This window comes from Lynx canadensis, chromosome D3 (assembly GCF_007474595.2).
Source record: "Lynx canadensis isolate LIC74 chromosome D3, mLynCan4.pri.v2, whole genome shotgun sequence".
Classification (NCBI taxonomy): domain Eukaryota; kingdom Metazoa; phylum Chordata; class Mammalia; order Carnivora; family Felidae; genus Lynx; species Lynx canadensis.
Genome location: NC_044314.2, coordinates 61,846,061 through 61,873,887, shown reverse-complemented (window position 1 = coordinate 61,873,887; position 27,827 = coordinate 61,846,061). Strand labels below are relative to the sequence as shown.

General features: G+C 44.4%; 1 protein-coding gene across 5 annotated transcripts in view; it reads right to left on the bottom strand.

Moving 5' to 3' along the window:
* Positions 1–27,827, bottom strand: part of IMPA2 (inositol monophosphatase 2) — a 61,061-nt gene that overhangs the window by 7,502 nt on the left and 25,732 nt on the right. For 2 of the 5 annotated variants that reach the window (XM_030292538.1, XM_030292539.1), the window contains 4 exons: positions 25,965–26,073; positions 10,929–11,037; positions 10,031–10,182; positions 7,615–8,283 (listed from right to left, as the gene is read on the bottom strand). In XM_030292538.1, coding sequence (XP_030148398.1) covers positions 8,168–8,283; positions 10,031–10,182; positions 10,929–11,037; positions 25,965–26,073 — 486 coding nt within the window. In that variant the 3' untranslated portion in view covers positions 7,615–8,167. Of the gene's footprint in view, positions 1–7,614; positions 8,284–9,669; positions 9,939–10,030; positions 10,183–10,928; positions 11,038–20,435; positions 20,581–25,964; positions 26,074–27,827 lie in introns of those variants that run through there. The other 3 variants (XM_030292541.1, XM_030292540.1, XM_030292542.1) reach the window with 3 other exon arrangements.

Below are 27,827 nucleotides of genomic sequence, written 5' to 3'. Positions count from 1 at the left end.
GAAAAAACCATAGGGCCAACATGATATTTGAAAAGCCAATAAACTTGTGGCCCTATAGTTACAACCACTCCAAGGGCTGAGGACCTCCATGTATGCATTTCAAGCCAGAACCTAGAACTCAGGAATACTCTGTCCCCAAACATCCTCCTTCACTGTAAACAATCAGGGCACTGGAAAAAGGAATGCCTCCTGCTGAACCCATCGTTTTGCAGACTTCCACCTATTAATTCACACCGTTTTTCCATCAGGGGAAGTCTTTAAAAATTTGATTGTCAAAATTATGATCAGCATTGATGGATTTCCAAGGGATTCTCCAGTAAATTGCTCCCCATGATACCTCTAAATTAGCAAGGGGAAATGAAGATAAAAATTATGGAGGGGTTCCTAGGGTGGCTCTGTTGGTTAAGTGTCCAACTCTTGATTTCGGCTCAAGTCATGATCTCACAGTTCGTGAGATCGAGCCCCACGTTGAGCTCTGCTGACAGTGAAGAGACTGCTTGGGATTCTCTATCTCCCTCTCTCTCTCTGCTCCTCCTCAGCTCTCACATGTGTGCTCTCTCTCAAAAGGAATAAACATTAAAAAAAATCAGTGGAGAATCCTGTACAGTATTGGTGGGTCTGCAGTAAACTTCACCAACAATAAATCCCACTTTCATAAAACAGCAAATCCCTCAGAATAAAGAAAATATTTCCGTAGAGGGAGTTTCTAACCAAATTCAAAGGGTACCTATATCTAGACCAGTCCAAATGATATCAGGGCCATTTCCAGGAAACAATACATTCCTTCTCCATGGCACTGCCCCAGCAAACCTGTTAGGAGGAGATAAGTTTTCTAAATTGAGGGCTCATATAAAATTTAATTCAGAAGGAGAAACAACCTGAGTTGCTCTGCTCTCTGCAAGCAGGACTTGATGAAATTGAGACTTGAAAGTGTGAAAGCCCCGATCTCTCAGAAGTGCCTGCCTGCCTAGGAGCTTCTTCCTCAGCCAACACAGGCAGAATTAAGAGTGCTGAACCCATGCAATACCTACCCAAATAACACCAGCATTCTTCACAGAGCTAGAACAAATAATCCTAAAATTTGTATGGAACCAGAAAAGACCCCGAATAGCTAAAGCAATCTTGAAAAAGAAAACCAAAGCAGGAGGCACCACAATCTCAGATTTCAAGCTGTACTACAAAGCTGTAATCATCAAGACAGTAGAGTACTGGCACAAAAACAGACACTCAAATCAATGGAACAGAATAGAGAACCCAGAAATGGACCCACAAATGTATGGGCAACTAATCTTTGACAAAGCAGGAAAGAATATCCAATGGAATAAAGACAGTCTCTTCAGCAAACGATGCTGGGAAAACTGGACAGCCACATGCAGAAAAATTAACCTGGACCATTTTCTTACACCATACACAAAAACAAACTCAAAATGGATAAAAGACCTAAATGTAAGACAGGAAGCTATCAAAATCCTCGAGGAGAAAGCAGGCAAAAACCTCTTTGACCTTGGCCACAGCAACTTCTAACTCAACACATCCCTGGAGGCAAGGGAAACAAAAGCAAAAATGAACTACTGGGACCTCATCAAAATTAAAAGCTTCTGCACAGCAAAGGAAACAATCAGCAAAACTAAGAGACAACCAACGGAATGGGAGAAGATATTTGCAAACGACCTATCAGATAAAGGGCTAGTATCCAAGATCTATAAACCACTTCTCAAACTCAACACCCAAAAAAGAAACAATCCAGTGAAGAAATGGGCAAAAGACATGAATAGACACTTCTCCAAAGAAGACATCCAGATGGCAAACCGGCACATGAAAAGATGCTCAACGTCACTCATCATCAGGGAAATACAAATCAAAACCACAATGAGATATCACCTCACACCTGTCAGAATGGCTAACATTAACAACTCAGGCAACAACAGATGTTGGCGAGAATGTGGAGAAAGGATCTCTTCGGCATTGCTGGTGGGAATGCAAACTGGTGCAGCCACTCTGGAAAACAGTATGGAGGTTCCTCAAAAAACTAAAAATAGAACTACCCTACGACCCAGTAATTGCACTACTAGGTATTTATCCAAGGGATATAGGTATGCTGTTTCGAAGGGACACATGCATCCCAATGTGTATAGCAGCACTATCAACAATAGCCAAAGTATGGAAAGGGCCCAAATGTCCATTGATGGATGAATGGATAAACAAGATGTGGTATGTGTATACAATGGAGTATTACTCGGCAATCAAAAAGAATGAAATCTTGCCATTTGCAACTATGTGGATGGAACTAGAAGGTACTATGCTAAGCGAAATTAGTCAGAGAAAGACAAATACCCTATGACTTCACTCATATAAGGACTTTAAGATACAAAACAAATGAATATAAGGGAACAGAAGCAAAAATAATATAAAAACAGGGAGGGGGATAAAACATAAGAGAGTCTTAAATATGGAGAACAAACAGAGGGTTACTGGAGGGGAGATGGGCTAAATGGGTAAGAAGCATTAAGGTATCTATTCCTGAAATCATTGTTGCACTATATGCTAACTTGGATGTAAATTAAAAAAAAGAAAAAAAGAGTGCTGAACCCATAAAAATCCTAATAGATCATTCTGAACCCCTGCCTAAATTGTCTCAATATCTACTAAGACCAGAATCTACTGAAGGGCTCTCACTAACTGTAGAAGACTTAATTAAGCAAAGACTCAGAACCCCATGCACGAGTCCCTGTAATGCTCCGATCTTACCCATTAAAAGACCAAATGGGGGCGCCTGGGTGGCGCAGTCGGTTAAGCGTCCGACTTCAGCCAGGTCACGATCTCGCAGTCCGTGAGTTCGAGCCCCGCGTCAGGCTCTGGGCTGATGGCTCGGAGCCTGGAGCCTGTTTCCGATTCTGTGTCTCCCTCTCTCTCTGCCCCTCCCCCGTTCATGCTCTGTCTCTCTCTGTCCCAAAAAATAAATAAACGTTGAAAAAAAAAATTAAAAAAAAAAAAAAAAAAAACCAAATGGACAAGGTTGGAGATGTGTTCAGGATCTGCGTGCAATCAATAAAACTGTGACACTAAGGTTCCCTGTGTTCCAAATCTCAACACCTTGTTATCTAATGTAACTACAGAGTCAAAGTGGTTCACAGTGGTAGATCTCTGCTCTGCTTTCTTTAGTATCCCAGTTGACAGTGAGAAGAAATGTTACTTATCTTCATTTGGAAAAATCAACAATATACCTGGACTATAATGCCATAGGGTTCGCTGAAGCCCCATCCTATTTTTCATAGGTTTTACATCAAGACCTTACATCCCTAAGAATGCTACACTCATCAGTATGTAGATGCCTTACTGCTGTGTTCCCTTACAAGGGAAGACTCAGAAACAGGTTCACTTTATTATAGCAATTAGCTTGTAAAGCACATAGGCTTCTAAGGAAAAACTCCAATTCACAAAAAAGAAGGCCCACTATCTAGGACATGATTTGAATGCAGAAGGTATTTCCCTCTCACCTGAAAGAGTAAAGACCACGCCAAACTTCCCCAGAACTACAACTAATGACAATTTTTGGACTTGCAGGATATTGTAGATCTTGGGTTCCACATTTTTCTGATTGCATCTCCTCTGTATGAGCTTACAACAAACTCGATTCCCAAGCCCTCCTCCTAGGAAGAGAATCATGAAATAAGCCTTCAGCCAACTAAAATTAACCCTGCCAACAAACTCTAGCCCAGGGCTCCCAAATTATACTAAGCCTTTCACCTTATCTGTCCACGGGAGTGATAACCAGGCTTTAGGAGTTCTAACCCAAGAGCATGGAGGAAAACACAGACCTACTGAGCACAGCTTACAGTCAGACCTGGCAGGCGGAGCATGTCCAGACTGTTGGAAAGTGGGAGCCACAGTGACTAAGCCTCAGCTGAACTGGTATTTGGAGAGGACTTAATGCTACAAGTACCTCATGATGCTCAGAATCTGTTACCCCCTGATTAGACTCAACATTTTCAGCAAGAAGATGAGCATCTTGTGAGAGGCTTCACCTTCTACCTTCTAACCTCCGTCTTACGTGCTTTGACTCACTCAACCCTGCTGCCCCGGCCTGACGATGGTACAGAACCCCATAAATGTGTACATGTGGTATCACGATAACTGACCCTTCACGTGACTTATAGGACAATTCATTAGAAAGCCCAGATTTGATACTTCATCAATGGGTCCTATGCTAAGAATGCAGAAGGGAGGTATCAAGCAGGATATGCTGTAATAACTCAGTATGAACTACCCCAAAGGATATCTTGCCCGTTTTAAGTCTGTGCAACCAGCAGAGCTACATGCCCTTACTCAGGCTTGTTGGCCACCCAACGGAAAGTCAGTAAACACTTATACCCATAGCACATATGTCTTTGGGGTGGTCTCTGACCTTGCTACGTTATGGAAACAGATAGAGTTCCTCACTTCTAGCAGAATCCTAATCAAAACTGGACTCTGAGTAAATGAACTGCTGTCTGCCATTCTAGTGCCCAACTGAACTGGAATTATTAAAAATGAAGTTTGCACTAGAAAACAGAACCCGAGTATCAGGGAAATGGTCTAGCAGACTTCCATGCTAAATCTGCCAGCACTAAAACTCTTCTAATATACAACCTGAATGAAGTCTGGAAGACGAACTCTAACCAAATTATTTATGATAATCTATATAAAAGACAAAATCAGGCACCTAAACTAGAACAACAAATGTTGAGACCAAGGGTACAAATTTAATGTTAGATGAGGACACACTGAGGGCCACCAGATGGCCTCCTGGTTCTTCCTGAGCCCTTAAAATTGCCATTACTAGAAGCTCTGTATTCTGCATATCACCATGGCACAGAAAAAAATGACCCAAATTATGAAAAAGAATTGGTGGATGACTGCTCCAAAGTCACAAAAGTGGTTTATGAGCAAATGGCTAATTGATCAAACCCCTAACCCTGGAAAGACCATTAAGATGGTTCATTTGATGGAGCATTTCCACCACCTACTGGGCCATTTGAACATTTACAAATAGATTTCACTCAATTGCTCCTACAATGGAGTATTGATATGTCCTTGTAATTATTTGTATTTTCTCAGGATGGACTGAAGCCTTCTCATGCAGAAAGGCTGATGCCACAACCATGGCTAAGAAACTTTTAGAAAGTTTAGGGGGTATCCCCCAGAGAGATCTCCAGTGATTGGGAACTCATTTCTCTGGGGAAATAATTAAACAAATAAGGCGTTGCTTTTAAACAGTGGCATTAGTATCATCCTTACCGTCCTCAGTCATCTGAAGTTGAATGAACAAATGGTATCTTAAACCTGAAGTTAGCTAAATTAACAGAATCAACTGGACTGCCCTGGCCAAAAGGTCTACCATTGGTTTTGATGGCAGTTAGACTGGCACTCACGGGAAAGCACAAATTAACATCTCATGCAGCAGTAACAGGAAGACCTAGGCTTTTGATGATAGAACCACGTGTCTACTGTACTCATAAATTCTGATGTGACTCAGTATTGTCAGGCTTTAATGCATTATGCCGAAGAGTACTGCCACCAGGAAAAGGAAGCTTTCCATGATGCTCCTATAGCTGGCTTAACCCTCTACAACTTAGGACATGGAGAGCAGGTCTTCTGGAAATGACACCTAAGAAAGACTGCCCAGGAACCTCACTGGAAGGGACCACACCAGGTTCTCCTCACCACCCAGATGGCAGCCCAACTTCAGGGATTTGAACCCTGGGGCCACAGCACCCAGTTGAAAGGCCTCCTCCAGGCTCTGGCACCGTATACCAGCCGGAGATGTGAAGTTAAAACTGGCCACAGACGTTCCTCCTCAGAAGCATTCAACAGCTTGGGGTGAGCAGCTCTCCCAAAATCACCGATCTGGATCTTCATCTCCTGTAAGAAACCTTTATTCCTTTGCCTATTTGCGATCTGCCTTTTCTGTCCCTTAATGCAGGGGAAGACAGGATTTCACAAACAACAGCTACCGCAGGAAACTAAGCCACTAAACCAACAGCCGGATTTGTCATGCTGAACCAAACTCAAGATGTGAGGGGAATCCTGAAGGCCACTGTATGCTGCCACTGTCCTGCAGGTCCCTTTAACAAAGTTCAAACACCAGAGCTACGTATCCTTGTTTCTTGTCTCAATTTAATCCAATCCTGGAATGGGAAAAGCAAAATCCACCGAATGCACATCTGAAAGACTCTGCAGAGCAGCCAGTGTCAATCAGACCATTTGTAGGCTTGCTATTGGGCCCATACATTTGGCTGGTCTTTCAATGTGTGGTAATACAGTATTGGAGTCTTGGATGAATGATGCACCTCTATATGGAGCAATGGGTCCATGAATGCTAATACTTGAGGAAGCCCTACGTGGACCTCCTAGCTACACCTTTACACGTGGAGCTTTGGGCAGCTCGCTGTCTGGAGGGTGTAAGGACAATGCACCCTTGCTCTGAGTACTGTCCCACTGTCCCTTCATAATACCTCAGAAACTCCACATTGTCCCACTCCCCTGAAAGAGAAGTTTTACTAGCAGCTGTTAACCCTTCTGGATGTGCATCATTTGGAAGGTCCCCTCTTCCTTGGCTTGGAGTTATTACAAACAAACGTACAATTAGAAACTTACCCTTAACTCCGGCAACCACTGCTGAGTCTACCGCTAACGCCATGGCTGCACCACAAAAGTCCCCAGGGGCTCTCTTGCTGAGATGGTTTTAGATAATAGAATTGCTTTAGATTACTTGTTGGGGGAGTCTGTGCCACGGCAAATAGTTCCTGCTGTACCTAGATCAACACCTCTGGTTTTGTAGAAACTCCAGTACAAGACATTAACAAACATGCTCCTTGGCTTATACAGGTTGATTCTGGTACATTCTTTGATTTATTTGATAGCAACCGGTTTGGTTCATGGGGGCCACGGCTAGGAGTATACTTCAGTCACTTGGTATTATCAGTCTGGTGTGCTGTGTTCTCTCAAAGGTCTTACAGGCGTGCTTGCAGCTATCAGCACAGCAGATGGTCTCAGTGTGCTTGGAGAAAAAGAAACAAGCTGAACAATGGGGAAAAAAGCAAAAGCAATTCTTCCATGGATCTGACAACATAACCTGGGAGTTTCACAGTGAGGCAAGAGCAATTTAACTCTGATGGTGACAGAGGGTGGCGCTAATACCAAATTTTGGGGCAATCTTCTCATATATGACAGGATAACCAAAAGGGGGGATTGTTAAATTAATTAAAAAGGAGGCCATCAGACTGAGGTGGCTCTAATGCCATAGCACCTGCATAAGCAAACCAATGTAAGCCTGTAAATACCTTAAGGTTACAAGAGTGAACTTAAGGACAACCAATCACAAACAGCCAAAGAAAGAGGTTTTAAGCTACAGCCAATCGAGAATTTCCTTTGGCCTTTTCTCTAGAACAGTTTTTCCCCAGCCCCCAGTAGACAGTGCTTCTAACCACTTCTGCTTTGACGCTGCCTGATTTGTTTTTTGCTCAAATAAATTCCTAAAATTTTTGTATGGCTCACTTTATCCATTAACACATGATAATTACTAAGGTAGTTTTCACAGTGCTTATCAAAAGCAGCAGACAGACAGACAGCAAACACTGCCAACTTCGGCTTTAATATGCAAACTTTCCTGAAGAGCCTGGATCTACAGCTGTGGGCGTTGTGGGTTTGAGGAAGCAGGCGACACACGTATGGAGGGAAACAGATAAGCAGAGCGCCATTATTTTGATTTATTGCATTCTGAAGTACCATGGGGGAGGGCCTGAGAACAAGTCCGCTTCATCAGCAGTTCTAAAGCCTTATTACCTGAGATTTGCATTCTGGAGGAAAAAAAAATCAAGACTCAATTTTCAATACGTATGTCACACGAGATTTGGATTTTGGCCCTGATAGAAGAATGTGTACTAACCTGATAAAGGCTATGTGAGATTAAAGAGAGACACCAGCTAAACACCGAATCCCGGTGAAAGACGTGGATTTAACCAGAAAGCCACATACTTTAGCAAAACACCTCCTCTTGGGGGTGGTCAGAGACACTTGATGTGTGCAGGCTGCTGGAGGCAGCTTTGTCCCAGGGCTCGCCGCCAGCCTCAGCATTCGCAGGAGGGCCCAGTCCTCGGGTCACATTTCTCTGCCCCTCTGCTCCCTTTCACTTCTCATCATCCCGCCCATAGTTAATCGTTTGTAAGGCCTGAGCTATGAGCGTCGCCATTTCTCGGGTGCCTGCAGCCACCACTCTGCAAGACATGAGGTCGAGAGGTCCACCTGAGGACAGAGAGGGGAGACAGGGTGCCTGAGTTACCGGAAAGGGCAGAACAGTCCCGAATGGCAACTGAGCACACGCACATTCCAAGGAAAACCAGGGTCCAGGCTGGGCTGGAGGCGGGACCGTACAGGGAGGTCTAGACGTGAGCCTGGCCAAAGCAAGGGTGCAGCCTCTCAGCATCCACTCTGCTGCCCCAGGAAGGGAGCACTCGAGGCTGTGCTGGGGGAATGGAGGTTAAGGTCCAGCCATCAGGACTGAGGTTCACATGATCGGTTAGACCACCACAGTGGAGAGCAATTCTCAAATGTCTGCTGTATGGGTAGCACCGGGGACCCCATGTGATAGATGGAAGTCCTAACTCAGCAGGTCTGGGTGGGGCCTGTCTAGGCAGTGACCTGATGCAGGCTGGCTAACAAGTCGTGACTAAAAAGCTAGAGAAAGGGATCTAAAAGGATTCACCCAGTCTCAAACTGCTTATTCCTAAATACTAGATGAAGGGTCTGCCTGAAGCTAAGAGGAGTTATGGGGGCAGACATATTAGGGGACTCACCCCCAGGGGGTCAGTCACTGGGACACGATGACCTTGAAGTAGAAGGAACAAGTCACCTTTTTGAGTCTGTTCTCCTAAAAAGCTCACAGTGTGCTCATGCTCTACACCATGCTGACCCCATGCGGAGCTACACGGTGTGTGTGGGGGGGGGGGGGTGCTAGCCTCCTCTTCATAGAATGGGGAGTACGATGCTTATTCTGCCTATCTCGTCGGATTTGGTGGGGTCAGAATGTGTGCTAGAAAACCGTCAAATGTTATGTATGTGTACAGTGGTCGCGTGTTCCTATCTGGCTGTATCCTGATCCTGGGGTCTCTTTTCATGCCTAGAGGCAGAGAGTAGGAAGGCAGGAAAGCTGAGAAGGCACTAGCCCACTGTTCTTCCAACATCTTCACATGGTGTCTCATCAGTAGACTCTGAGGAAGTAGAGGGGACATTTGGTCTGGTGGTGGTACTTGGTCCAGTCTGGGGGATGTTGGGTATGGCGGCACTCGGTCCAGCCTGGGGGATGTTGGGTATGGCGGCACTCGGTCCAGCCTGGGGGACGCTGGGTCTGGCGGCACTCGGTCCAGTCCGGGGGACGCTGGGTCTGGCGGCACTCGGTCCAGTCCGGGGGACGCTGGGTCTGGCGGCACTCGGTCCAGTCCGGGGGACGCTGGGTCTGGCGGCACTCGGTCCAGTCCGGGGGACGTTGGGTCTGGCGGCACTCGGTCCAGTCCGGGGGACGTGGGTCTGGCGGCACTCGGTCCGGGGGACGTTGGGTCTGGCGGCACTCGGTCCAGTCTGGGGGACGTTGGGTCTGGTGGCACTCGGTCCAGTCTGGGGGACGTTGGGTGCGGCACTTGGTCCAGTCTGGCGGATCCTGGGTCTGATGGCACTTGGTCCAGTCTGGGGGATGCTACGTCTGGTGGCACTTCGCCCAGTCTGGGGGATGCTACGTCTGGTGGCACTTGGCCCAGTCTGGGAGATGTTGGGTCTGATGGTACTTGGTCCAGTCTGGGGGATGCTGGGTCTGGTGGCACTTGGCTCAGTCTGGGAGATGTTGGGTCTGATGGCACTTGGTCCAGTCTGGGGATGTTGGGTCTGGTTACATTACCAGGTCTAGACTGGGAGACATTGAGTCTGGTGGCGTTACTGGGTCTAGTCTGCTGTCATTCCCCTGGGGATGGACAGCAGGCTGAGGGTCAGAGGGGCTTACCTGAAGTGTCCATCACGATGCCACCTGCTTCTCTGATGATGACGGTGGCGGCAGCCAGGTCCCAGCAGTGCAGGCCAAACTGGTAATAAGCATCTGCAGCCCCCGAGGCCAGGTGGCAGAGTGCCAAGGTGGAGCTCCCGATAACTCGGACCCTAGAGGAGAGGGAAGAGGGCAAAGATTCCTGTGAGTGGTGCTGTGCACAAGTCAGATTTCTCTTAAATAGCTGACATCATCCAAAGTCAACCCTTTGCTGGGCATTCCCAGTCATCAAAAATGAGCCACAGGGCTTTTCTAATACACTCTCTAGATTCAAGATCTGTGGTGCAGAGCAATGCCATTCGAGAGAACTTTCTGTGAGGATGGAAAAGTTCTGCAAATGTGGAAGCTACTAGCCACCTGTGGCTGCTGAACACTTGAAATGTGGCTAGTGCAACTGAAGAACTCATCTTAACTCTACTGAATTTTAACTTAAATGTAAATCACCTCGTGTGTCTGACAGGTACAGCACAGACCTAGGGAGGGTGGGAGACGGGAGAAGATTCATTTGGACTTGTTAGAATTCATTTTTCCTAAACATTTGCCGGAGTGATATCAGTTATGAAGGGCTCTAAGCCCACACAGGATTCACTGGTTGGGTGGCTTGAGATCAGTCACTTGGCTTCTGGAAGCACTGCTCCAAAAGGAACACAGGTCCCCTGTTGGTTTTCTAACAGGCACGAGGGAGCACACCGGCAGAGGAAGCATCATGTGGCTCTCCCGGCCTCTGCATGGGGCGCATGTGGGCCACCTCCCATCACTCGGGATCTTTTCCTCTCTCCCTGGGGAGCTGTGAGCAAGACTGTGTGTTTGGCACTTTCCCCTCTGGCTCCAGGATGTTCTGGGAACTGAAAAGTCATACCCATGAGCTTTGGCGTGGAGTAACCTCTCCATGTTGCTCAGGAACAATTTCAGAGTGGCAGGGTCACGTTTGGGGCCAATTTCCGTTAGAACCAAGGCCTTGGAGATATCTGCAGTAGAAAGAATGCCCCATGATCAGAAAAATCAAGTCTTGGTATTAACTGAATACTCAACTCAGCGTTCCCTCTGAAGCAAACCTCAAACATCAGCCTCTCCTTCCCTTTCAGAACAAGTACCATCTGTTGAGTGGTTTACGCCATGAAGTTTTTCTGATAGCTGTGCAGCATTGTAAAGACAGCGAAGGGAGGTCAACAAATCCCACACTTGGCTATTTCCTCATCACTCCTTTAAGGCTGCTTCCTGTTTCAGATTTCAGAGGGAACAGACTTTCAGATCTCTCTTTTCAGGGACAGTTAGCATGAAAAACCTGCAAGAGTCAGGTGGCTCATGAAAATCACCATCATTCAGCCATAAATAAAAACAAAATGATGACAAAAAAAGCTTCATCAAATAAATCTGTCTTTAAAAACCTTTCTCTAACTGCTATGATCACGGAGATGGAAATAGCATCCCTGTAGAGAAAGCAGGATGTCTTTGGAAAGGGAATTCTCAGGAGTAACCCCACTGGGCATAAGGAAGGCTGACGCAGGGGCTGTATGGTCACCCCAGTGTGGAGTGGTGAGGAGCTCAGGCCAACCACACGGCTCCTGTGACAGGGGTAGGAAGCTGGCCTGTGGGTGCCAAGGGACGTGCCTGGGCTCCCTTCCTATGCCTGACTCACGGGTAGGTTATCACAAGTGGTTTGTCTCTGCTTTGCTATACGCCCAAATACAACCAAATTCAGTCTCACGCCTGGTCAGGCTTCGGGCTGAGCACAATCAGCCATAACAGGTGTATTCGTTCAGATAACAGAACAAAGTCCCTCCATGAACTGGAGGAAAAACACTCTCCACAAGTTATGTCACTCAATGGGCCCAATCCTATGTCAACACCTACAGAGTCTCTCACTGAGGGACCAGATGACGGCGAGAAGGCCATCTCCTCTCAGACAGACTCTATGCCCATTTCCCCTTTTCTTAAATCGGAGGCTCTCATTTTCTACTTTAAACACTTTCTGAAAATTGCTTGGCTCCACACCAAAGCTAGCTGCCTTGGAGAGGTCTTAATCACTCCCTGCCAGGCACACCCAGCACCAAGGCTGAGCCAATGACGTGCCTCCCCCATGCCCAGTGTGCACAAGGGGCTCTGCCCACAACAAGGGGCCATGGGGCCGGGCAGCTCCAGGATCCCCGTGGACAGGTCCTAATTCCCTCCCTGGGCTCCTAACTGAGATGGCGTTTTCTCAGGGGCAGGAAAGAAGACCTCTTGTGGAGAAAACAATATCAACAGAATCAGGCACACAGCAGGCGCTCAATAGTCACGGAAGCAATGAGCTCTTTTCCTCGAACACCAGTATTAGGGCAACCTTGGTAAGAGTCTTCTTGTTTGAGGTGATTTGTTAAATCAGTAGCATTTTTTAATTTAAGGCAGGAATACTTGAGTTAGGTAGAATTTGGTTGGCTAGTGTAAGAATCTAATAACTATGTATAATGGCACTATTTTGGGGGGGGGGATGAATTCTTGAATGATAAATATTTCTGTTAAAAACACTCTTGAAAGATAACATTGCAATTTGGATGAGCTGTCCTAGACGAGGCCTCGGGGGAAAACGGAAGCGAAGGAGCAGGGTATGTGGCCCGATCTTGCCCTAATTTCCTTATCTAACTTCAAATCTTACACATCCACACACAGACACTGTATTCTTATTTTTTATTTTTAGTTTTTGAGAGAGAGAGAGAGAGAGGCAGGGTGGGGAAAGAGTACCAACGGCAGAGCAAGAGAGAGAATCTTAAGCAGGCTCCACACCCCACGGAGCCCAACATGGGGCTGGATCCCATGACCCTGAGATCATGACCTGAGCTGAAATCAAGAGTCAGATGCTCAACTGACTGAGCCACCCAGGAACTCCACATACTGTATTTTTAAACACAGTTCATTCTGTTCCTTGCTCTTTTCATAAAACAATATATCACATACATCTTTCTCCATCATTCTGTAATTGTAAGGACTACATGTTATTCCCATAGACGAACTGCTATTGGCTCAACCATCCCCTACAGATAAACATTCTCAATTCCTGTTATTATAAACAATCCTACCTCTTTTTCTCTATAGGTTTGTGCACCAATGTTGACAGTGTTTTCAGGATAGAAAGACAGAAGTGGGATTTTTGGGGGCACCTGGGTGGCTCAGTTGGTTGAGTGTCTACCTCTTGATTTTGGCTCAGGTCATGATCCTGGGGTCATGGGATCGAGCCCTGCATCAGGCTCGTGCAGAGTGTGGAGCCTGCTTAAGATGTTCGTTCGTTCATTCGTTCATTCATTCATTCATTCATTCATATTCTCTCTCTCTCTCTCTGCCCCACTTTCCCGCTCATGCTCCCCCCGCCGCAAAAAGTGGGATTTCTGAATCAAAGAGTATGCATATTTTAGATTTAAAAAATTTTTTTTCAAACTGCCCCCCACAAAAGCTCTATCAGTAGTACCATCATCCCCTCTGCACTAAGATAAGATCCTGTACTATTTTCTAGACCCTAACAGGAATCTCTTACTCCATGGTATATGCTTTAAGAGTGATTTTTCTCAGAGAGCTAAGATCAAGAGAATAATATCCCTACATTCAGAGCATTTCCTGGTTCTAGGATCTCAGTCACACTGGGAGACACTGAATTTCCTTCAGGAACTAGAAAGCCACACAATTTCATTGGGGAAATAAGTACTACTTTTAATCAGGTTCATAAGACGTGGCTACTTGGATGTTATCTGGACTTACTGTGGTGATCATTTTGCAATATATACAAATGTTGAATCATGACGTTGTACACCGAAACTAATATAATACTATATGGTGGTTATACCTCATTAAAAAAATATTATACCACATAAAAAATAATATGACTACTTGTTCAGGCCAAAGCCTAGGGGCTGGCTGCAGGGTGAGTGGAAAAGTCCCCAGAGTACCAGCCCAGACAAGCAGATACCCCACATGTAGGGCTGGTGCAGGAAGCGCAGAGGGTTTCAGACTAAGTGCCACAAGGCTATTTCACAAAGGGAAACTAAGCAAGGTGTGGAAACAGTAGCTCACATTTACCAACCTCTGAATCTCTCCAGACAGGCCTGTGCTAAACACTTTCCATTTATGCCTCTGTTCCTCTATTACATTTATGATACATTTACATTTCTATTCCTCTATGACATTCACTGTCTCACTGCTGCCCTTGTTTCACAGATGGAGAAACCAAGCCTAAGGAAGTGACCAGTACGTAGTCATGTGGCCCTTAGGTGGTGAGGCCCAGACTTAAACTCAAGCTTGTCCAGTGATTATGTGAAAGACAGCATTTCTTCCCACAGTTTTTAAGTCTTTAAAGAGATATCTCTGCACCCAGTTGTTTCCTCTTCTTCTAGCTGCAATGTATCTATTTCTTTCTCTCTCACTAAAACTTTTCCCAAATGAAATGAACAAGGAAAAAGGAAGCCTGAGTGCTGCCATCTACAGGCAAAATGCTTTCTACGGTTTAACACAGATAAAACCATCCCTTCTATTTAACATCACCTTATATTATGGTTATTTCAAACCCATAATCACTATGGTTTTTGCATTTTATTATCCATTTTGCATATTATTATGCCATAGTATTTTATCTCAATCAAATACTAATGCATATATTTTATAATTTAAAATATTTTGTGACTTCATGGGTATGTGTGTGGGGGGGAAAGGGGAGTTATTGCTTAATGGGTGCAGAGTCTAATTTGGAAAGATAAAAATTTGGAAACAGATGGTGGTGATGGTGGGAAAACATTGTAAATGTAATTAATGCCATTGAATTACACACTTTAAAATGACAAACTTCATGTTCTATCTATTTTAAAAAAATCCAACAGATTTTGAAGTAGGGCATCTCTGTATACTTTTTTAATGAACAGATTTTAGGGTGAAAACAATTGTCCACTAATAGACTTGCAACAGTTTAAAAACTATTGTTCTGATTGAGCATGGTTAAAGTACCCCAAGTATCATAGAGTATTGTTGTCTTAAGAGAAATTTTACAACTTAAGAGAAGCAAGCCATCTGTATACACTGAAATACATACTCACAGAGAAAGAGGTGAGTAGGCTTTAAGTCTGGGAAATATCCCCCATGAACACAAGCTGCTTTTGCTGAACGTAGAGCCCCCAACCACTGCCCGCCCCACCCCCACCCCATGACAACACTTATGACAGCAGGTATTTTTACACACATGTCCTAATTCTTTCAGACTTCTTATAGACCATTAAGAGCTACTCATATGAAAATAAAGTTTAATTTTATTTAACTTAAAAACATTAAGTACTAGACAGACGGGACGTTGGTGATTTGGTGGGGGCTGGGCAGAGGCAGAGGTGTGGGGAAAGGGGGCTTGATGGGCACAGGGTTGGAACTTGAAGCCAAGCAAACTAGGAGAGAAGAAAGCAAAACTGTAGACATCATCTACAAAAAACTATATCTGCAAGGTGCATCCAAACCCCAGAATACAAATGGGTGGGGCAAGCCTCCAACAGCTACGAGGCTGGGTGGCATCAGGAGGAAGAAGGAAGCATGGAGCATCTGCTGGACCCCAGCAGCCACTCCCTGGAAGTCAGCGCGGGCCCAGGTGAGAGAAGTGGGCGCTGAGAAGGGCCGCGCACACACCAGTTCAGGAGCCCCTGGTGCGTGATAAGTGCTGAAGGGAGAGAACCACCAGCCCTATGATCTCTCGTAACTGACTTACCAAGACCTCTTAAAGGAAGGATCCAGCACTGGGAGTAAACTCCAAATTCACTAGACAGGAGTAACAGGAGTAAAGAAAAGAGAAGATCCCGGGAACAGTTAAGTAGAATAAAGCCAAAAAAAACCCACAAAAAAACAAACAAAAAAACAAAATCTAAGGTTAAAGTCAAGTTTTTGAACACTTCACAAAAACAACACAAAAGGGAACTCTAGAGCCACAAACTACCAAAAAGGTCCTGAACTCACACCCCACCCCTTCAAAAGCCATTCCCCATTTCAGGAATACAGATTTCAAGCAGAAATAAGTAACTAAAAAGAATGATGGGTGAGCCACACATACACTTACATGGAAAACAAAAAAAGAATAAAGAGAACATCTCTTCAGTTAATCAAGGACTACAAGAAATATTTGTCCACAAAACAGAGGTACTTTATATAAAATAAATAAAGAATGCCTAAAAAAACCAGCCTAACTAGAAAGTGGAGGGGATACAACTTAAGAACGAATTAGAAAAGAAAATATTTCAGCAAAGAAGATTAAACTGAAGGAACAAAGTATAAATAAACAGAATAGATTGTACTTTATAAGAAATGGAGGTTGAAAAAAGATTGGTGGAAGATCAGCCCTCAAGTACAAAAAGATCGAGAGCATACTGTGCATATTTTCAGACCACAATACTATGAAACTCGAAATCAACCACAAGAAAAAATTTGGAAAGGTAACAAATACATGGAGACTAAAGAACATCCTACTAAAGAATGAATGGGCTAACTAAGAAGTTAAAGAGAAAATTAAAAAGTTCATGGAAGCCAATGAAAATGATAGCACCACAGCCCAAAACCTCTGGAACACAGGAATGGTGGTCATAAGAGGAAAGTAGATAGCAATCCAGGCCTTCCTAAAAAAGGAAGATCTCAGATACACAACCTAATCTTACGCCTTCAAGAGCTGGAAAAAGAACAGCAAGTAAAACCCCAAACCAGCAGAACGCGGGAAATAATAAAGATTAGAGCAGAATCAATGCTATCAAAACCAAAAACACAGAACAGATCAATGAAACCAGAAGCTGGTTCTTTGAAAGAATTAACAAAATTGATAAACCACTAGCCAGTTTGATCAAAAAGGAAAGGACCCAAATAAATAAAATTAAGAATGAAAGAGGAAAGATCACAACCAAAACAGCAGAAAGAAAAACAGTAAGAGAATATTATGAGCAATTATATACCAATAAAATGGGCAATCTGGAATAAATGGACAAATTTCTGGAAACATATACACTACCAAAACTGAAACAGGAAGAAACAGAAAATTTGAACAGACCCATAACCAGTAAAGAAATCGAATTAGTAATCAAAAATCTCCCAAAAAACAAGAGTCCAGGGCCAGATGGCTTTCCAGGGGAATTCTACCAAACATTTAAGGAAGAGTTAACACCTATTCTCTTGAAGCTATTCCAAAAAAATAGAAATGGAAGGAAAACTTCCAAACTCTTTCTATGAAGCCAGCATTACCTTGATTCCGAAACCAGACAGAGACCCCACTAAAAAGGAGAACTATAGACCAATTTCCCTGATGAACATGGATGCAAAATCCTCAACAAGATATTAGCCAACTGAATCCAACAATACATTAAAAAAAATTATTCACCATGACCAAGTTGGATTTATACCTGGGATGCAGGGCTGGTTCAATATCCACAAAACAATCAATGTGATTCATCACATCAATAAAAGAAAGGACAAGAACCATATGATCCTCTCAAAGATGCACAGAGAGCATTTGACAAAATACAGCAAATAAAAACCCTCAAGAAAGTAGAGATAGAAGATCATACCTCAAGATCATAAAAGCCATATACACAAGACCCAACACTAATATCATCCTCAATGGGAAAAACTGAGAGCTTTCCCCCTAAGGTCAGGAACAAGACAAGGATGTCCACTCTCACCACTGTTATTCAACATAGTATTGGAAGTCTTAGCCTCTGCAATCAGACAACACAAAGAAATAAAAGTCATCCAAATCGGCCAGAAGGAGGTCAAACTTTCACTCTTCGCAGATGACATGATACTCTATTTGGAAAACCCAAAAGATTCCACCAAAAATCTGCTAGAACTGATTCATGAATTCAGCCAAGTTGCAAGATACAAAATTAATGCACAGAAATCGGTTACATTCCTATACACCAACAATGAAGCAACAAAAAGAGAAATCAAGGAATCGATCCCACTTACAATTGCACCAAAACCCATAAAAAACCTAAGAATAAATCTAACCAAAGAGGTTAAAAATTTATACACTGAAAACTATAAAAAGCTTATGAAAGAAATTGAAGGAGTCACAAAAAAGTGGAAAAATATTCCATGCACCTGTATAGGAAGAAAAAATATTGTTAAAATGTCAATATTACCCAAAGCGATCAACATATTTAATTCAATACCTATCAAAATAACACCAGCATTCTTAACAGAGCTGGAACAAATAATCCTAAAATTTGTATGGAACCAGAAAAGACCCCGAATAGCTAAAGCAATCTTGAAGAAGAAAACCAAAGCAGGAGGCACCACAATCTCAGATTTCAAGCTGTACTACAAAGCTGTAATCATCAAGACAGTAGAGTACTGGCACAAAAACAGACACTCAGATCAATGGAACAGAATAGAGAATCCAGAAATGGACCCACAAATGTATGGGCAACTAATCTTTGACAAAGCAGGAAAGAATATCCAATGGAATAAAGACAGTCTCTTCAGCAAGCGGTGCTGGGAAAACTGGACAGCCACATGCAGAAAAATTAACCTGGATCATTTTCTTACACCATTCACAAAAACAAACTCAAAATGGATAAAAGACCTAAATGTAAGACAGGAAGCTATCAAAATCCTCGAGGAGAAAGCAGGCAAAAACCTCTTTGACCTTGGCCACAGCAACTTCTAACTCAACACATCCCTGGAGGCAAGGGAAACAAAAGCAAAAATGAACTACTGGGACCTTATCAAAATTAAAAGCTTCTGCACAGCAAAAGAAACAATCAGCAAAACTAAAAGGCAACCAACGGAATGGGAGAAGATATATGCAAATGACCTATCAGATAAAGGGCTAGTATCCAAGATCTATAAAGAACTTCTCAAACTCAACACCCAAAAAAGAAACAATCCAGTGAAGAAATGGGCAAAAGACATGAATAGACACTTCTCCAAAGAAGACATCCAGATGGCAAACCGGCACATGAAAAGATGCTCAACATCACTCATCATCAGGGAAATACAAATCAAAACCACAATGAGATACCACCTCACACCTGTCAGAATGGCTAACATTAACAACTCAGGCAACAATAGATGTTGGTGAGGATGCAGAGAAAGAGGATCTCTTCTGCACTGCTGCTGAAAATGCAAACTGGTGCAGCCACTCTGGAAAACAGTATGGAGGTTCCTCAAAAAACTAAAAATAGAACTACCCTATGACCCAGTAATTGCACTTCTAGGTATTTATCCAAGGGATACAGGTATGCTGTTTCGAAGGGGCATATGCACCCCAATGTTTATACCAGCACTATCAACAATAGCCAAAGTATGGAAAGAGCCCAAATGTTCATCAATTGATGAATGGATAAACAAGATGTGGTATATATAGTCAATGGAGTATTACTCAGCCATCAAAAAGAGTGAAATCTTGCCACTTGCAACTACATGGATGGAACTAGAAGGTATTATGCTAAGCGAAATTAGTCAGAGAAAGACAAGTATCATATGACTTCATTCATATGAGGACTTTAAGACACAGGACAGTTGAACACAAGGGAAGCAAAAATGATATAAAAACAGGGAGGGGGACAAAACATAAGAGACTCTTAAATATGGAGAACAAACAGAGGGTTACTGGAGGGGTTGTGGGAGGGGGGATGGGCCAAATGGGTAAGGGGCATTAAGGAATCTACTCCTGAAATCACTGTTGCACTATATGCTAACTAACTTGGATGTAAATTAAAAAAGTAAAATTAATAAAAAAAAAATTGGTGGATCCGGTAAAATGAATTAAAGAGAAAGCAACAAATAGAAAAGATAAGCAGAGAAGACTCAACATAGTTAATAATAGAAGACCCAGAAGATAAAAGAGAAGCAAAAGAATTGGGAAATGAACAAATACTAACAGCTATAATTCAAGAAAACTCTTCTAAAATTAAAAAAAAAAAAAGGGACTCAAGGGGCGCCCAGTGCTCAGTCAGTTAAGTGATCTTGATCTCAGCTCAGGTCATGATCTTAAGGTTCATGAGTCTGAGCCCCACAGTCGGCTCTGCACAACAGCATGGGGCCTGCTTGGGATTCTCTCTCTCACCCTCGCTCTCTGCCCCTCCCCCACTCTCTCTCTCTCAACATAAACAAACTTAAAAAAAAAAAAAAAAGAAAGGGTGTATAACATGGTGTGCCTAGGAAACTGACTGAAAACAAACACTGGGATATACTCTATTAAAATTACTGTGCTTGAAAGAAAAAGAAAAAAAACCTATTGGGCATTCAGGCAAACAACTGAACTCCCTTATCAGGGAAAGAAAACGAAACTGTCTTCAGACTTTTCAACAACATAGTTACGCCAGAAGATGATGGAGACAATTTAAGACACTCGGCACAAGAAAATGTGAGCCATGTGTTTTGTTACCAGAAGAATGGATCTCCAGGTATAAAGGCCACTGATAAGCTGCTGTGAGCACGTAAGAACACAGAGAATGTTGTTCCCAGGAGGCCTTTCTGAGAAACCAACTGGACAAATTCTCTGAGGGTGTCCTTGAGATTCTTCCAGGAATCTGCGAAGTTAAAATAATTTTCTTAATACTACTAAGACATGACTTGCCTTTTCACTGTGTTAACATTTGCACAGAGTAGACAAAGTCAGGCAGGGCACACCCTGTTCTGGTGGCTAGTGCAGTCCTCTCTGCCACACTCACATTCTGGGGGAAAACGGGTTGGTTTTACTTAAGAATGAAAAGGCTGCAAAAATGACGAATTGCATTGAGCCTCAAAACCTAGGCAAATGTCTTTTCAATCCTGTGTGATGAGACGGGAATTACGGGGAGGCCTAGACGGAAGAACAGGGATGCTTAGACGGGAAGTACAAGGAGGATTAGACAGGAAGTACGGGGGGCTGAGACGGGAAGTACAAGGAGGCTTAGACAGGAAGTACGGGGGGGCTGAGACGGGAAGTACAAGGAGGCTTAGACAGGAAGTACGGGGGGCTGAGACGGGAAGTACAAGGAGTCTTAGATGGGAAGTTGTGGGGGGCTTAGATGGGAAGTACAGGGGAGCTTAGATGGGGAGTCCAGGGGAGGCTTAGAAGGGAAGAACAGGGATGCTTAGATGAGAAGTACAAGAAGAATTAGACGGAAGTTCTGGCGGGGGTGGGGGGGTTAGATGGGAAGTACAGGGGGAGGCTTAGATGGGAAGTATGGGGGAGGCTTAGACGGGAAGTACAGGGGGGCTTAGATGGGAAGTTGTGGGGGAGCTAAGATGGGACGTACAGGGAGGCTTAGACTGTAAGTACAAGGAGGCTTAGATGGGAAGTACGGGGGAGGCTTAGACAGACAACAGCAATTTGGAGTTGGGTATTTGGAAGATCTTCTTGAAGATGAAGGCAGTGAGCCCATCACTTCAATTGCTAAGGCTGCCAATGATAAAATTCAAGCTCTGAAGTGAAAATTAGAATTTGGGAAGGCTTAGATCTACTACCGAAAGTTTGACACCTTCCCAACACTTAAAGATTTCTCATGAGAGTAGTGACACTAATGAGTACAACTTGCTTAATAGTTTACAATGAAATCGGTCAACATTTGAAAGAGCTTGAAAATCTCAGTGAACCCATATTTTCCAAATGACCAAGGCATGATGTTACAAAATCATCCATGAACAGAAGATCCCTTCAAAGCAGGAGACCTGCCCAGTAGATTTCATGGTCACAGAGTACAAAGAAATTCATTGACCGTCATTACATTTCATACTGCAACTAACCTTAAAGAAACCACCACTTCGTGAGTTTTGGTGTGGCATCAAAGAATATCCCCAGTTACTGAAAGTCTATTAAAATATTCCTCACCTTTTCCAACTACTCAGCTGTGTAAAGCCAGATCTTCTTCATACATCAAGATAATACATTACAACAGGTTGAATACAGAAGCAGATATGAGAATCCAGTTGTCTTCTATTACGCCAGACATTATAAAGAGATTTGAAAAAAATGTAAAATAATGCCACTCATGAAAATTTGGTTTTGGAAAAAATGGTTGTTTCTCATAAAAAATATATTACTCATGTTAACATGTAATGAGTTATTTTAAAGATAACTTAATAAGGATTTTTAAAGTTTCTGCTTGAGTTTCAAATATATCAATACCAACAGGTATAACTTACATAAATGAAAGCTCTTTGGGGGTCTTCAATAATTTTTTCAGTAGTATAAATAGGATCAAAAAATGTGAGAAATGCTGCACAAGTGAATGAGCTTGAGCTTCACCCAATGGAGATACATCGGCATAAGAGACTGGTGGGGGTACCACATCTAATCTAATTGTGGAACCAAGACTATGCACTAACTGATGGTTCTTGGGTGACAGCATCATATGCATGGCCACTTGCCCTGTCAACACACACGCACAACCATCAGGAGGTGGAAAGGTAACGAGGAGAGGGTGTGACTAGTACAATAAGCTAGCCACTGCCTTGTCGTAACTGAGTGAAAGGTTATCATGTTTTAATCATACTGGAGTACATTATGAGGAGGGGGAAGAAGAGTTACAAGCTAACTTAAGTATTGTCACTGATAACAGTAACCCAAAAAAGAGAGGAGTAGGGTAGAATGGAAACATTTTTACATAAAGGAAATTACTGGAACAAAAACAGAAACCTTTCTAAGTACCAAAAATTATACCAAAACAGAGAATAAAAGCAAATGAAGCAGCTGCTTATTTAAAAGAAAAAAAAAAAGTACACCTAAAATAAGCAATGGAACTGCTTTTTAGATGGTAATCTCTAAGGGGGAGGGAGACAATAGGGTAAAGGACAGGGCCAGAAGCTAAACCTCTTGGAATACACTTTGTTTTATAGATTTGACTCTGTAACAATGTAGCTTTCTGTATAGTTAAAACACAAAATCAATTTTTAAAAACATCTTCCTAAATTAAAAGCAAAGTGCAGCAAATGTATCTAAGGGATTATCCTCATAAGCAAAGGGAGTAAAGAACCACTTTGTAGACTCTAAATGACAATACAAAGCAAAAGAAAAACATCCTTGCAAGGGCTTTGGGGAACAGTTTGTTGACAGCTGGCTAGTACTGCTATTCAGAAACTGGTATCTTTTGTGTGTTGTGGGATAAAGAGGAAAAGTGATCGTGTGACATTACTGAATTTATCATCCCCCAAGTCCCCGCGCATACGGGTTCCAGCGTGGGGAGAGGAGACACAGATCAAAGAGTTAGGGAGACAGACAGCTTTCTAGTCATGAATATGAATTAAAAACACCAGTATGAACTCACAATGTTTTTTATATTAAAAAACAACTTCCTAGCTCTGTCCACGGAGAAGGCGAGAGACAAAGACTGACCAGGAGCCACAAGGAACCCTGAGAACTGAGTGGCACTTTGAAAAGCTGTTTTCCACAGGATGAAACAACTGGAAATTTGAACACTGGATATTTAATGACTTCAGAAATAACTGATAATTTTTAGAGGGATACGTAATAACGCATTTTAAAGAATCACGTGTATGTTTGGAGATACATACTGAAATGCTGACTCAGAAGTGATATTAAGTCTGGGATTTGAATCCGGGACTTGCTCGTGGTGGTGGGAATTGGGTGGGGGTATGGATGAAGCAGGGGTGGCTGCATTGACAATGCTGGACACATGGTGGGTCATGTGGGTTCACTGTACTTTTTCTACTTTGTACATGTTTGAAATCCTGCATGGTGGGAAGTGAAGAAAAAAAAAGGCACTAAGGAAACTTTGGCCTCAATCTAATCCTTTACCCCATCTGATATGGTTCTGTTTGCTTTTTACTTTGTGAATGGAAGTCATTCTGGAAAGGTAATAGAAATAAGGAAAGGAGAAAGATCAGTGGTGGGTGTCCTGTTTCCTCCAGAAACGTACCCTGATCCTCACAATGGGCTTTAATGATCTTGTGCAAAGACTAAAGTCTTTTCTCCTTTGGTAACAACGCTCATCTTTGGGTACCACGTGCCGGGGACTTAACTGAGTGCTTTCTCTGTAGAACCGCATTGAGTCCTCAGTCACCGTCATCACCACCCCACCAACCACGTGAGGACGGAGGCTCGGGGGTGGGGGGTTAAGTGACAGCTGGCTCTCACAGTGAAGGTGGCAGAACTGGGACTGAAACAGACAGTGGCTCTGTTGCCTCCATAGAAATCCAGTCACCCGGTGAGTACAAAATGACCAGCACTGAAAACAGCACATCGGACTCTTTGTAAGTCAGAAGTTTTTAAAAAGGAGCTCCAGAACTTGGGCAGTTTTGAGAGAAGTGGGAGCCCCAGCTGTGTTGCAGAGGGGGTTCATGACAGGGCTTGCGTGGAGCTGGAGGGCCGATGCCGGGCCAGATGTAGAGGTGACCCAGCCCCACGTGGGTCTGAGAGCCCCGCTGAGGACAGGAAGTAGTCATGCACAACTGAGCCACGCAGGCAGCTGACCAGGAAGCCAAGTGTGTGTGAATGGAGCCGAGTGTTCTAATCAAACAAATATAGAGCAAAGTTCACGTAAGCGTGTTTAATGACAGGCTTCCTCACTACTAAGTTACACAATTTGGCCTGAGTGGTTACCTCTTGGCATGTGTACCTACAATTAGGGCTTCTTTTTACACAGCCAAACAAAACATCTCTGGGAGAGGGAGGCATGGGGTAAGGCTGGAGGCTGTTCTGGAATCTCCCTGGGACTCAGAAGCAGTAACTGGTTAGCATGCCCTGCTGGTCCCACGTCTGTCTGAAGCCTCGTGTGATGTTCCCTTTCCCCTTCCCTGGGCATGCTTGTGACCTTCAGAGGCCCCTGAGGGAGCCCCCTTGGGCTCCTCACTGGGCCGGGCTGCTGGCTCCAGGCACAAAGGGCTCCCCGATGGCAGTGCTGTCCTTGGGCTGCAGATCAGAGCTGGAGAACTCGTTCTCACTCAGTGAGGAGCAGTGGGAAGGCAGGGTCATCCCTCACTCTCCTCATTGCCTCTGAGGCCATCTAGGCACCCAGGTGCCATGCAGGGAGGAAGAAAAGGCAGAAGAATTAGAGACCATGAAGAAAGGCAGAGTGCTGACACCCACGGACCGAAGCCACGACGGGGAGGGTACCTCATGACGTCCTGCTGCAGAGATGTGCAAGTTCCAAGTTAGCAGCCACTGCACTTTTCTACCTTTTCACACTCACACATGGACATGAGGGAGCTTTCAAAGTCTTCTCCTAATCTAGCTGCTTCTAGGCTGCGGCTCTTCTTCTGTTTCTGCCTCTATATTACCTGTCCCACAATGCGATAAAATATCACGGATTTAATCAGTGGGAGACAAGGGCGGAAAAGCCCGTGAAAAACCTAAACCAGCGTATTGTTAAGGACACGTGCTTCTGTGCGGTGTAAGTGTAGCCACAGCCACTTTATAAAAGTTACTGGGTGTCCCTGAGGTTCTGCCTTAGGAGTAGCGCCGACGGTGACACAGCTGTGGTGCGTGGAAACATCACAGATTCACACAGCTCATTCCCATGGCCACCGTCTTCTCACAGAACCTGAAGCCAACTGCAGCCAGTCCACACCCGGTGAGCCACAGACTGCACCTGGGTGATGTCGCCCTGGTGACATCCGGATGACTGATGTCTACCTGGACGCTCTGAGGGCCAGAGCATGCTTCTGACTCTGCCCTTGTCCTTGGACTGCTAGAGACCACACCACACTGGTGACTGGGTCTCTCTGAGCACGGAAGATGAGAGATGTGAGTGTAAAACAGAATGAGACTATTTAAAGCTCCTGGCCACATCCACAAAAACATTAAGACACAGAACTGGCTCGATTTCCAGGTCATCAGAGACACAATGTCCCTAAAGAAATTGAACCCTCAGCAGGGGACTTCCAGCACCGTCTCCCAGAATGGTGATTCTGGCATTTTCCATTCACATTTCTCAATCTGAAATGACCTGAGACGAGCCACGCAAGGCCCTACCTGTCTCCCCGGAGACCCGGAGTCGCTGGCCGTTGCAGAAGGCGCCCCGGCCCCTCCGGCCTGTGTACAGCCGCTCCTCTGTGCAGTGGTAAATCACTCCAAATTCCAGCTGTGGGGTGCAGGGGCAGGATGGAAAACAAAAATGCTTTGCTTATTTGACACAGAAAATAAGACAGTAATTCAAAGGGGAAGGTGTTCTTGGTGTTATGACCAGTGTGATGGAAACTCCTTCACAAAAGGGAACTGAAAAACATTAGTGTCTCCATTCAAAACTGGACATGTCTTTTTGAAAATGACATGCTTTAAAATATACTAACACTAATATAGCTTTACTAAAAATTAACATCATAATCAAGCGTGAGTAACTGAAAGCTATTGAAAAAACTTAATTCTTCAGAAAGGCCTTGGTTTTGGGGGGTGGAGGGTGGGGAAGGCTACTCGTGACTAATCCTCACAAGAAGCCCTCAAAGTTGCTGACTTGTGAAGAATTAGGAATACATCTGTAAAGCTGATGACAGAATCACAAGTCAAGGATGGCCGAGAGGGAGAGGTGATTCACCAAGGAGGGGCGTGTCCCTGTGCAGGTGGAGTGCCAAACTGCAGCCACTCGGCCTCAGACAGCAGCCTCCCATAGGTACAGTAAAAAGAAGAGGTGAGAGTGGGACAGAACGCTGCCCTACACACACGTGCTTTGTCTTCTTTCTTCTACCAACTGGTCGCTATTTGGGGTTGACAGGAGCAAGGGTGTGTGGTCTGGGGGCTGGCCATGTTTTCATTTCCCTGGAAAACAAAGAGAGACCCAGGCCAAATCTCTTGGGAGAGTCTCAGCTAGTCCGGGGTGAGCTCGACCACAGTGGAATGGACTCCCCAGCAAGGCAGGAAGAGGGTTTTTTTCTGGGGAGGATCATTCAGTCGGCCTTCCAGCAATATTTCACTATCTTCCTACCTACCCCTCACCCTGGCTTTCAGGGGGTTCCCAAACAAGCGTAGTCCTAGAACCACACGGGCCTCTAGACCCTGTGCCCCTGGGGTGGTTGGGGGGCCTGGAGGCCTTTGCTAGCAGGAGGGAGGGGTGAGGAAAGCTGGGACGCTCCCCTTGACCAGAGCCCTCTACTACAAGTCCAGACCACCTGCGCGCACTCGCACCGGGCCCAGCGGGGCTGCGGGCCTTGCCATCGGAGACCTTGCCCACCCACAGCACTTTGTCCCCCAAACCCAGTTACTGACACGTGGTCATGAGCGTCACCCTCTGAGCTTAATGCTCAGCCTCCTATTCAGTCTCAATGACACCTAACAGACAAGTGAGCATTTAACTCCTTAACCAGATTTCAAAAATTTTAGGTATCTTCACCTTAGTACTGTTACACAGGTACAAACTTCTCTCAGTTTCCATGCTAGAGAACTGATGCTGGCACTGAGGGTGAAGAAGAGAAAACAGTGCTCTGGCGGAGGGCTGCTTTTGGAAAATACGAACCCCCCGTCCTATTTAAATATAACTGTGGTGACTGCACAGGAAGTGTTAAGTGTCACTGCTTAAATTGATTAACGCCTTTATGTATCCTATGGTCCTGTGACGTTGCGTAGCTCTACGGGTGATGGGAACCCTGCAGCAGTCTCGTTCTCATGCTGATAGCTAGAGAAGGATGAGGAAGAACTAATGAAATACTGGGATTAAAAATGTCCTCCAAAAATAGGAGTTTCTTCTGTGTGTGACTAGGTCACACGCCCCAGCGGTCAGAGGGAGACTAATGTGGACCATTTGCTCAGAACTTCCCTTTCCATGCTTCTCCAGCAGCATCACAGAAAGACCATGGTGGGAACAAGGGTCAGCCACCACGGGGGTGGGCTGGCCATGGAGTCCCA